General features: G+C 38.8%; 1 protein-coding gene across 1 annotated transcript; it reads left to right on the top strand.

Moving 5' to 3' along the window:
* Nucleotides 1-5,167: 5,167 nt before the first annotated feature.
* rtn4rl2b (reticulon 4 receptor-like 2b) lies at nt 5,168-11,318 on the top strand. Its single transcript, XM_077577885.1, has 4 exons — nt 5,168-5,379; nt 6,785-7,011; nt 7,096-7,329; nt 8,386-11,318. Exons 1-4 carry the CDS (start codon nt 5,328-5,330, stop codon nt 9,253-9,255), a joined length of 1,383 nt encoding a protein of 460 aa, XP_077434011.1. The 5' UTR covers nt 5,168-5,327; the 3' UTR covers nt 9,256-11,318.
* The last annotated feature ends 744 nt before the right edge of the window (nt 11,319-12,062 follow it).

Here is a 12,062-nt window from a genome sequence, read left to right as displayed (position 1 = left end):
AAATATTCTGAATGTGATACGCAAACATTTATGAAATGCTTTACTTTAAAGCTTGTAGTTATGTTTATTGCTCAAACACAACCTGTGCTACCTTTAACGTAACCATCCGCTGTCAAGCTAAAGGATCATCTGCGTTCAAATTTAATCTGTGTTAATACACGATTAATGTGATCATTTGTTTGTGATTCATCTTCAATGAGTTAACGCTTTAACTTTGACAGCACTCATTTTTACATGCATTTTTTTTGCCGCTGAACCCATCATTTGACATGGCAGATTGCTATAGAGCTGGACGGATTTGGTTGCTAAGGTGCTGTCGGAAGAAAATGGATGGAAGGAAGGATATTCACAAACCACAAATTTGATTCCTTTAAATGGATGGAGTATTGTTTTTGTCACTTTCCTCCACTTTTTGTCATTCTCAAGTGTGATATGACGCTAAAACTAAATATCAAACAACTCATAACATTTCAACAAAGTCTTGCAACCTCCCGTACACCCACATGTCATCTGTTTCATACAAATTATACACAATACAGGATTGTATCTCAAGTCTGCTTTGTTTAAAATTAATTCGATTTTTTTTTTTTACAAGTCCCACGCATAAGACCCTTCCAACAAAAACATGTGAATGAAGTGGTTTGTCTCCTCACTGGCCTGATGACCACAATGGGCAGAAGCCCACACTGACCACCACATACAGTAGAAGGTGTCGTTAGAAAAAAATTATTTGGCGATATATCGCGATATTACAGCGGGCAATTCTCGAATCGATTCGATATGCGGCCAAATCGATTTTTAAACTATTATTTTTTTACAATATTCAACAAAAAGTCTTACTTAAGGTTAGGAATCACGCAATAAGCATGGAAGAATGTTATATTAATGGAACATTAAGCCTTAATATTTTATTTCAGCGCTGTTCAGACATGAAACTGCAACCTGTTAAATGCAGTGGCTCTGTTATAAGCCTGAATTTTCAGATAAATAAATACATTTTCATACAAATCTTACAGTGTACATGTACAAGTTTACTGATTAGTATTTTCTAAATTTTTGTATTAAAAAAATCGCTAAAATCTATTTATAGATTCGTATCAGGATTAATCTGTATCGAATCCAATCGTGACTGAAGCCCACACTGACCACCACATACAGTAGAAGGTGGCGTTAGAAAAAATCGATTTGGCGATATATCGCGATATTACAGCGCGCAATTCTCGAATCGATTCGATATGCGGCCGAATCGATTTTTAAACTATTATTTTTTACAATATTCAACAAAACGTCTTACTTAGGGTTAGGAATCACGCAATAAGCATGGAAGAATGTTATATTAATGGAACATTAAGCCTTAATATTTTATTTCATTGCTGTTTAAACAAGAAACAGATTGTTTGTTAAATACAGTGGCTCAGTTATAAGCCTGAATTTTCAGATAAATAAATATTAGATTAGTATTTTCTAAATTTTTGTAAAAAAAAAAAATCGCTAAAATCTATTTATAGATTCGTATCAGGATTAATCTGTATCGAATCCAATCGTGACTGAAGCCCACACTGACCACCACATACAGTAGAAGGTCCTTCAACTGTGGGAAATTAGCTTGCACGGGTGAGAGATGGCTATAGACCGAGTCAGTGACACATTAATAGAATCGAGACAGATCCTTTGAACATGCTGTGTTGACATCAGTTCAAATGCCAGTGTGCCCGTGAATCACTGCGAGCAGGCGAGTGAGATGATGCATCACGAAGGGAGGGCCGGCTGGTGTGGAGTGTGTAGATACACACGTTGCATCTACATGACATGCACATACGGTGATCTCACACACTTCCTCCTCCTCCATGGAGTCTGCTCAGTGTCCACCCCCCCCGGGCCAAGAATATTGTCAAAGAAATTTCACACTCACGCTTCCAAAGCTGTCCCACAACCCCTAAGGTCACAACTTGTCAAAGTCTGTGCGGTCAGATGTAGAGGAGGCATCCTCCAATCACACTCAATAAACTTTGCTGTTGTAAGCATGTTAACATGGGATTTCAGTGTCATTGCTTGGGAACAGATTGCGTGTGTCATGGTGGTACTCACCTTGACCCATGTGGTCCATGAAGGATCAAATGATTATGAGTAACCACTCCCAGCCTTGTCACGGAAACCCACGCCCAGACTGCACTGTTTTTCCATCTTTTTAAAAAAAAATAAAAAATACAATTGGAACTTTAAAAGGTGGCACACAATCCATTGAAATGCATTAGTCAACCTCCAGTTTGTTTGACTTTAGAGCAGTGAAACTTTTTTTTTTTAAATCAGATTAATCACATCTTAGAATTTTGATTAATCACGATTAATAGCCTAATTAAAAATACTTTTTTTAATCAACATTTTTGCCCGCCAAATTTAACTCATTCACTGCCTTTGACAGCTATAGACGTCAAAAATTCATTTGAACTATTTCTATTATTTTAACATTTTTTTCCCACTTTTGTTAATAAGAGTATGAAAACCTAGATTTTTTTTTATTGTATTAGAACAGATATAACATTTGTGATTAATTGTGAGTTAACGAGTGAAGTCATGCGATTAATTACGATTAACAATTGTAACCGCCTGGCGCCCCTAATTTTTAATAACCTTTTCTTTAAAAAAATAAAAAACAATAAAAAATTAAACACAAATTTTTTTGTTAAAAAAAAAAGCTTATTAAAAATTTGAGGCATCAGGCGATTAAAATTTGTAATCGTAATTAATCGCATGACTTCACTAGTTAACTCACGAATCACAAATTTTATATCTGTTCTAAAAAATAATTCTAGGTTTTCATACTCTTGTTAAAAAAATGGAAAAAAATGTTAAACTAAGAGAAATAGTTCAAATGATTTTTCGTTAAGTTATAGCTGTCAGTGGCAGTGAATGAGTTAAAGAGTACCTGATATGTGCTTTTTTCCCCACATTTAATGTTTTGAGGATGTCTTCAAAAAACATGTATCCACTGCACACGCTCATCCTCCTCTTTTGCTAATCAGTTCATTACTTCCATAATTTAAAATGACAAACAAATATTCTGACTGTCATACGTAAACATTTATTAAATGCTTTGCTTTAATGCATGTAGTTATGTTTATTGCTCAAACACGACCTATATGCTACCTTTAACGTAGCCATCTGCTGTCAAGCTAAAGGATCATCTGTGCTCAAAATTAATAATGCGATTAATCTGTGTTAATACATGATTAATGCGATCATTTTTTGTGATTAATTAATTAGTTGATGCTTTAACTTTGACAGCACTATTTGATTTCTTCATAAACTCTCAAACACAAGCTTTTTGAACAAATGATAATTCGTATAAAAACTAGCCAGACGGTAGCTAGTTAGTTAGCAGTTAACGATAGCAGTCAACCTTCCACCTGGACTTGATCTCCGCTCATACCAGTTATAGGCCGGCAGCCAGGTCCACTCCTCAGGATGTTTTTTGTTACCTTTTTTTTGACTATGATTTCCTGTTATCTCATACCTTGGGCCATCACCGTTTGGTCACAGGGGCCAAAAAAACGCACTTTTTGGAAAAAGCTTCTGGCGAAATTGTGTAATTGCAAATGACAAGGAGACACTGCATACGTGGTCAGAAAACTCAAAAAATTTGGCATGGTATACTGACACATGGGGGAACTAGCAGGAAAATAATCATGAAGCTTTTCCCAAAAAGGGTGTTTTTTGGGCCCCTGTGACCAAACGGCCCCGAGTTAGGGATGGTCTCCATCAACTTGTGATGGCCCAACAGGAAATAATAGTTAAAAAAAAAAAAGGTAACAAAAAACATCCTGAGGAGTGGACCTGGCTCCCGGCCTGTTACTACTGATGGTCAACTTCATTCTCTAAATTGCATAATATTTGTATAAAATAGAGTTTTACCTCTTTCTACACTCTTTCTGCTACGGATACCCGAAGGAGACTAACATAGCGGACGTAGTAATTGGTGGTAGGCTTGCGAAATGTGGTCTCACACTCTCTGAGGCACTAATGCATTCTTACAACTTGGGCTGTTGAATTCAATTAGTTCACCACTGGATGGCAAACATTTCTACACACTGTGTCTTTAAGCCAGTGCTTCTCAATTCTTTTTTGTTACGGCCCCCAACTATCTGCCGCGACTATAAAAAACATAATGTGTCAATAAAAATCGAAAACTCCTCTGCAGAGGAGCTAATACGCCTTTGCCAGTCTTTGACAATGAGATCACAACTGCCACCTACTGTAGATACTGTGGATCTGCAATTACACTTTATTCTAGAAGGTCTAAAAAAAAAAAAAAATATGAAAAAAATGAAAAATAAAAACATGTTCCCTGGCATCACACACATCACAAACATTGCAAACTTTTCTTTTGTAACTTTTTTTAAACATTTTTTTTTATTTTGTACGTGTATGTGCATGTGCGTGTGTGCGTGCGTGTGAGTGTGTATTCATTAGTTCAACTAAAACCTATTAAAAAATATCCCATACCGTCCACCTAAACCAAACACTTCAGAACCCAGCTAGAGCCATGAGGCCATCAGGAGAAAAAAAATAAATTTTAAAAAGAGAGAGCAATGATGATGACATGTCAAATCGGTAAAATTACCGAATGAACAATACTGAGCTCTCCAGAAAAAAAAGTAAAACATTTTAAACTGTCCTTCAAAAAAAAAAACATTTTAGAATCTGACTGAGATTATATAACAGTTAAGTGTTAATTTATTGCTCACGAATTTGATGCCAAGCTTGCCTGATGAGGTTTTGATGTGTATTGTTGTGCAGTGTGCTTCATTCTGTCTTTCGACTTCAAGCGGCCTGTTTTAAGAATTCCTTACCTCTCTTTTGCAACACGCTGAAAATCCTTTCTTCTATTTCATTTTTTTATTAGGTACTCAAAAACAAATCCTGCAGTGATAATTCCCTGTCCAAAATAATAAAGTCTTCATAACAACAAAGACTCACTTCCCACCACTTGTGCCACTTCAGTGATGCTGTACTGTTGGGTAACAGAAGAAGGAAGAAGCCAAACCTTGTCTGCTGCTCCCTTTCTTGGCTCTTCCTCCGGCGAGTGTCCTCCCTCCCTCCCACCGCAGGTGGCTGACGTATGATAGCGTCCACCACTCTGCCTACGCTGCCTGGTGGGCGACGAAGCCGCCGCCAAGTATAAACAAGCTTGCGGGGACTCCCGAGTTTCACTCCCCTGTGAAGGCACAGCGACTCAGTCCCCGGAGCCGAACGTTAGCAGAGATAGCAGCAAGCAAGGCATTTATTTCCTCGCCGCGCAGGCTAACTCGCTTTCGGTTTTACTCGCCATGGAGACTCGCTGGACCGCGAGGAGCTCCAGAACAGCCCACAACTTCAAGAGTGAGTTGCTGTGTACTCAACATTGTTGTATTCTTATGTATTATGCGGTTTGTTTGGCTTCCATTTTAGTTAATTTCTCAATAACAGCGCTTTGATTTAAAGTACACTATTTTTTGTGTATTTACTAGGGTGGGATTTTTTATTTTGAAACTTTACATGACAATTTCAATTAACATTCAGCAATGCTACAAATTCACGCATAAATATATAAATAAACGTTTTCTCATGACAGAATAAAAAACAACAACTTTTTTTTGCTCTTTGTTTTGTTTTCTTAAATTTACCTGCGATTTCCATCGTACATATCATACACATCTGTGCTTAAATTGATATCATGGTCACATTTGTACAATACAATTAGTTGCACTACAAGAGCTGATCAAAACAATGTGCAAACTAAATGACATTTCTAAGTCATCCACAACTTTTGAGTGCTAGTGTAGCTATATTGTTGACGTAGTACATATTGTTGTTCTTGTATTGGATGTCATTATGACGTGCAGGTTTATCTTGTTTATGCCAGTGAGTTTTTATTTAATTATCTTTTTTTTTGTACCTTTCTGCAAATTTGTCCAGTTCCTCCATATACTATATCCTTATGCAATCTTGATACTGAGCTTAATTTGCCATGCAGTAAATAAGACTAACCAAGATTTCGGATGGGTGTCTTATTCCACTTGAAATCGCAGTCTTGATCCTGAAGGTCTGGCATAGATAACGGTTCAACTTGTGGAGAGGTCAATGGGTGAGCCAGTGGAAAATCTTGCGTACAACAGATGAATGGGATGTTCATCATCAATTAATGAGTCTTACTTTTACCACCGTAGTCTTCTTTGTGTGCCGTCATCCAAGCTGTGCCAAGAAACAGGGGAGTAACTGAAGCGGCAGTGAAATTGATCTGGGTCAAGTTACTGCTTTAACGTGTGACCTCTGCTTAGGAAACTCATCAACGGAGAGGTTCTTTTTCTAGGACATCCGTATTGTAAACTCAATGGATTAATTAACGTGTTTTTTTTTGTAGATTTATGTATGTATGCATTAAAAAAAAAAAAAAAGATTAATTGACGCTGCACAGCTCACATTTAGAGTTATGTAACTCTGGCATTGTAGCTGTAAAGTGATCTAGTAGATATGAACGGTTGAAGGATTTCTGCCATGTTTAATTATGCATAAGGCTCAAAGAACAAGTCACGAATGAGAGCACATAAAAAAAACAAAGAATCAGTGGTTACAAAAGGCTGCAAAAAAAACAGTAGGATGAGGCCAAGAGTTGAAATCAACACCTTTTTATATATCCAAATCTATTGGCCTTATTTTTTTCAAGAAGCACTGAATCCCGCCACTATTGTATTGTGTGTTTGTTGATAATCTCTTTTGTTTGTTTTGTTTTTCCAATTCTTCCTAGGTGGACTATGTCTGTGGCTGATCCTGTGGCTGGTGGTGGTAAAGCCCAGCAATGTGGCTGCATGCCCCAGGCTTTGCGTGTGCTACCCTACGCCCATGACAGTCAGCTGCCAGTCCCAGAACCTCACCCTCGTTCCAGCCGGCGTGCCCTACGACTCACAACGTGTGTTCCTCCAAAACAACCGTATCACAGAGCTCCGAGCAGATTCTTTTGGCTTTGAAACCCAGGTAAGCGTGCACGACCAGAGTGTAGTTTCATTGCATTGTTGGAAGGACAAACTACCATTTTCCTTCCTCTTCATCCTACAACAGGTGCTTTGGCTCTATGGCAATAACATCACATGGATTGAGGCCGGGGCCTTCAGTAACCTCAGGGTGCTGGAAGAGTTGGACCTGGGTGACAACCCCACATTGAGGCGCCTCGAAGGCGGAGCTTTCCGGGGGTTGGAGAAGCTGCAGAGTCTGCACATGCACCGATGCAAGCTTGCCATGCTACCCCATGACCTCTTCCACAAGTTGTACAGTCTGCAGTTTCTCTACTTGCAGGTGAAGATTGCTTTAATACACACTGTATACATTTTGAACATGCAATGAAGGTTTTCATTAATCAGAGGAGATTCTCCTATTTGCCCCACAATGGAGAAATTCAAGGCAAGCAAGGATACGTCCTCATAAATACTTTGACCCTTTCAAAGGAAAACCTATTATGTAATAATTTCCTGAAAATGTAATAACATTTGCATTTTGCACTTAACTCAAACAAAAATATAATAAAACCCAATAATATAATAAAAAAATCTTGACTGATATCGTAATAAAATTTTTACAGATAACGTACAGTTTGTGTTGTGAGAATCTAAGACTGTTAACATTCACAGCAAAAGGAGTGTTAAAATGTTGGTGTTAAATGTTTGAGAGTTGATTTCAACCCCCAAAGTGTATTTTTAACACGGTCTGATTTAAATGGAGGTCAGTGTTGGAGTTATTTGACAGAGTTGATTCATTTAGTGTTAAACCAACTCTGCAGAGAGTTAATCCAAGTAAGCCCCGCCCACTTAATTTGAACTGCTCTGCAGCAAAGACTTGTGGAAGTTCTAAGTGTTACAGTTCTTTTTTTTATTTAATTATTGTTAAACAATCAAAGACGTGTTAAGTTCACTGTTAAATTAGAGTTTTTGTGTTGTTGTTTTTTTTTTCAGGTGATACTTTATAATCTAATAATTTCCTTAAAATTATTTTTTATAACATTATTGGTGAAATTAAGTTGAGTTAAGTGCATATTTTATTACATTTTCAGGAATTACATTATAGGGTGTTATTGTTTTATTGCTGCACTGTTGAACACATAAACATTGCTTAAAAGGTAGCAGCACTTTCACATACAATATATGCTAATTAGCATTAAGGTAGTTTTATGTTGAGTTTGACATTAACCTCGAGCTAAGAGTAACATTAAACAGCTTGAAACCTCTTTTTTGACAAATATTTGCTAATTATTCTTACGTTTATGCTTTTACCTGTAAGCGCAATCTCTATCCAAATCTATGATCCAAATCTCAATGACATTTTTTTTCCTTACAAGATGTTTTCAAATTGTTCCAGGAGAATCAACTCCACTTCCTGCAGGATGACCTGTTCTCAGATCTGGTCAACCTCACCCACCTATTCCTCCATAGCAACCGCATCCGTGTCCTCTCTGAGAATGTGTTCCGAGGCTTGGTCAATCTGGACCGCCTCCTTCTCCACGACAATCGAATCAGGCAGGTCAACCGTCGCGCCTTCCGCGACCTGGGCCGCGTTTCCATTCTTTACCTGTTCAACAACTCCCTGGCTGAGCTCCCAGGCCAAGCTATGAAGGACACACAGGGCATTAACTTCCTCCGTCTCAATGGCAACCCTTGGTCCTGTGGTTGCGAGGCTCGTACCTTGTGGGAGTGGTTCCGCAAGGCCCGCATTTCCTCCTCCGAGCTGATTTGCTCGTCGCCATCGCAGCGTCGCGGGCAAGATCTCAGATTCCTCCGGGAGCTGGACTTTGCCCTCTGCCCAATCCCTGACCCTGGCTCCATATCTGGAACCACCACGACCACCTTCAGCACCAAAACCCGCTGGTGGCTCTCCAAGAATAAGCCCATGTATTCCTCCAAGTTCAATCACCAGAAGAGCACAGAGACGGGGAAGACATTCCCTGGAGAAAAGCCACAGTTTTTCCCCAAAACCCGATTTGACTCATTTCCTCCCAAGTATGAACTATCCGATGACGAAGTGGCTCTACCTAAGCTCAACCCAGAAGAGTACTGGGACAACTACGGCAACGAAGATGCCGCCATCCGCTGCTTTGAGCCCGAGTGCCCCCCAGGCTACGACAATCCAGCTTTCGCACCCTCATTCTCATCCTTTGCCACCAATCCAGCCCTCCTCCCCCCCTTCTCCTTCTGCTTGGTCGCTTTCTCCTTCCATTTACTTTTTGGTTGAATCCACCATTCCCTCAACCTTTCTTTCCTCTCTCATTCCTCCGTCCTGCTCTTTTCAAATCCAAACTAGGGATCTTGATCCCTCTGAGTCACCTCCTTGAGTTGCAAGTAGGTGGCGGTACGCAATGACAGGAAACAGGCGAGGGAGCTCAAATCTGTTTTCAAAAGCAGATATAAGTTGAAGCGATGTAAGGCAAATTTTTATTGTTGATGTGGCTGCTGCTTACGAACATGTGCAGCCTTGACAATAACGGGGATCATATCATGGAGACTGTGATAGATGGCAAAAAGCCCAACGCACAGTAAATTGGAGGGGCATGCATTTGTTTATGACGCAGCAATCTATGCAGCAATTCTACCTTCTTATCTAGAAGTGTTTTCTACATGAACATCTACCAACATCTGTACAGCTGCTTTTATGTACTAGACGAATGAAGACCAAAAGCTTTGAGCACACAGTCCTGACTTTTGCAAGAAGTGAAAATAGAAGAAAATTATTATCAGGACATGTGTCCCAATAGTTTGGTTTATATACTGTTTCTTTTCAAGAGTAGATGTGGTGATTCAAGTCTGATATTCCATTAGGTGTACCTTCATACTCTTAATACCACCTTTATCACAATTATAGAAACCAATACTACGGAGATCATCACAATCAGTTCAGAATCAATCTAATAAGCGTGGCTAAAACAGAAAATGTTAATGAAATGCATCATACGCACCAGAGATGTTGATTATTCAATGTATTCACATACAGATCATTAAAAATCACTTGTTGAACTTGGCTTGCTTTTACCAGGCTGAGGCTGAAACCTGACTGCACACACAAGAAAAAAAAAACAGCAATGCAAGAGCAATACTCCAAAATTCAGAGAGTTGACTACTGGAAATAAATTGGAATAAAAATGACTATTGTTTATATGGCATGTAAGGAAGATCAGCTTTTTTCTTCCGCGTGTTCATTGTCTTTCGGGTAGAGAGAATGTTGATTATCTGAATACAGGCTGGAGATCGATGAACAGTTCCTCCTAAGGTTTTATTTTTACAGAATATTCCGGGCACAAGTGAGTTCCAGATGGAGGCTGCAGCCTCTCACAAGTACCCCGATAACAGACACTCACAACCTTCTTATACTATCTTGAAGGGCGGTACCACAAAGCCCCCACCAAACAGCCCACCTGGAGTTCACCGGACATGACATAAGACTTTAAAAACATCATTGATTACAGACACTTGGCAGAAATTGCGATAACACTCACAAAGCTTTACTGAGGAAATAAGGAAAATTAAAACAGTTATGACTAAATCTGGGCAGAAGACCCTCTTCAGGCATTACTGGCAAGTTGCAGAAAAGTATCTTAGCACGGACAACAGACTAGAAGGAGAGACAAATGATTTGATTGCAAAATAAAAATAAAATGTTAAGAGCTGGATTTGCAGCTAAGAGCGCCTCTCGTCTCTGAGATGGCGAGTCTTGTGTCATCCCAGAGATGTCAGCGCCCCGGCCGCCCACACTTGTACAGTACATGCAACTTGGAACAACTTGAGGAACTTGAAACACGCATCACACGACATACGTCAAACATCACGCGCTTGTCTGCACTGCTGTCGCCGAGTTTTACTTTTCCCTTTTCACTCAGTAGTCTTGAGTGATGGACACGGAAGCTAAATTGACCGGTAAAGTCAAAGAAATCAAATCATGAATGTTTTGTTTGTTTTTGCATTCGATTATTAGCTTTGATCAGGAGGAGAGTACGAGATTTTTGTTGCACTTCTGTTTGTGTGTCTGAAACTTTTCCAAATTTGGAGAATCATTTTGAGATTTGCTATAGTTTTATTTATGTATTATTTACTTTCCATATATCAACATTTAGAGCTTTATTTAATTAGACAACTTCCATAGCACTTTAGCCATTTGTCAAATGTATTGTCAATTTTGCACCAAACTGTTTTTGTATTTGATCTGATAACTCATGTAATTCTGTGTTTTTCAATGGAAAGCTGGTAGAAACATTTATTTGTATTCTTTTTCTGTTTGTTTTTTTAATAAAGGAATTATCAGGACATATGTGAGTGGGAGTTTCTTTGTTTCTCTGCTTTAAGTTGCTGAGTCTGTTTCATAGGTGGCAATAAAGGGCTGCAATTAGACATCGGGCACAATCATTAGGTTCAAATAAAGAGTTCAATGAAATAAAAACAATGTCACATCAACAAAAATGATGTTAAAATAAATCTTGATGTTAACATCACTTGTGAGAGATAAGTTTTAACTGCAAGATTACAGTAGTGAAATGACTCAACTGTTTGTCCTTCATCGTGTTTGTTGTGCGAGAGTCCACTTATTAGCTATGAGCTATTCATGTGACGGTATGTTTGTATCTGATAAAGCTGACCAATTGCAAGACCATTCACACTTACAGATTGGAGCTATATCAAGTATATGAGATGTCCAAAAGTGTGTTATGGTTGGGCGAAGCGAAAGTGTGATTCAAAGATGGGGCTGATTCGGGCACACATCGTATAGATGAGGCGATAACTTGTCCTGAAGTTCACACACCCCCTCAACAGAATCCTAACTGTGATATTGCTGATTCAAATGTGATAGTGACACACACACACACATCTAAAATATGGCACAGGAACAACAACTTTCTATGGAAAGTGGAACTTTTGGACTTGAACACCATCAAAGTACCGTAATTCAAAGACGAAATGGCAGTTCAAATGCAAATCTTGTGAGACTTAGTAAGCATCTAAAGGAGTTTTGTGTTTTGATGCCACCTCAGAAGCGTACTACTAATGAAAAGT

Source organism: Vanacampus margaritifer, chromosome 10, assembly GCF_051991255.1.
Source record: "Vanacampus margaritifer isolate UIUO_Vmar chromosome 10, RoL_Vmar_1.0, whole genome shotgun sequence".
NCBI lineage: Eukaryota > Metazoa > Chordata > Actinopteri > Syngnathiformes > Syngnathidae > Vanacampus > Vanacampus margaritifer.
Note: the sequence above shows the minus strand (reverse complement) of the source record. Positions and strands in the feature narration are given on the sequence as shown.

Excerpts from the sequence above, each read along its gene's own strand:
- rtn4rl2b (XM_077577885.1), top strand. The coding sequence starts at position 5,328 with ATGGAGACTCGCTGGACCGCGAGGAGCTCCAGAACAGCCCACAACTTC. Across the intron at positions 5,380-6,784 it reads AACAGCCCACAACTTCAAGA|GTGGACTATGTCTGTGGCTG; the intron begins GTGAGTTGCTGT and ends AATTCTTCCTAG. Across the intron at positions 7,330-8,385 it reads TGCAGTTTCTCTACTTGCAG|GAGAATCAACTCCACTTCCT; the intron begins GTGAAGATTGCT and ends AAATTGTTCCAG.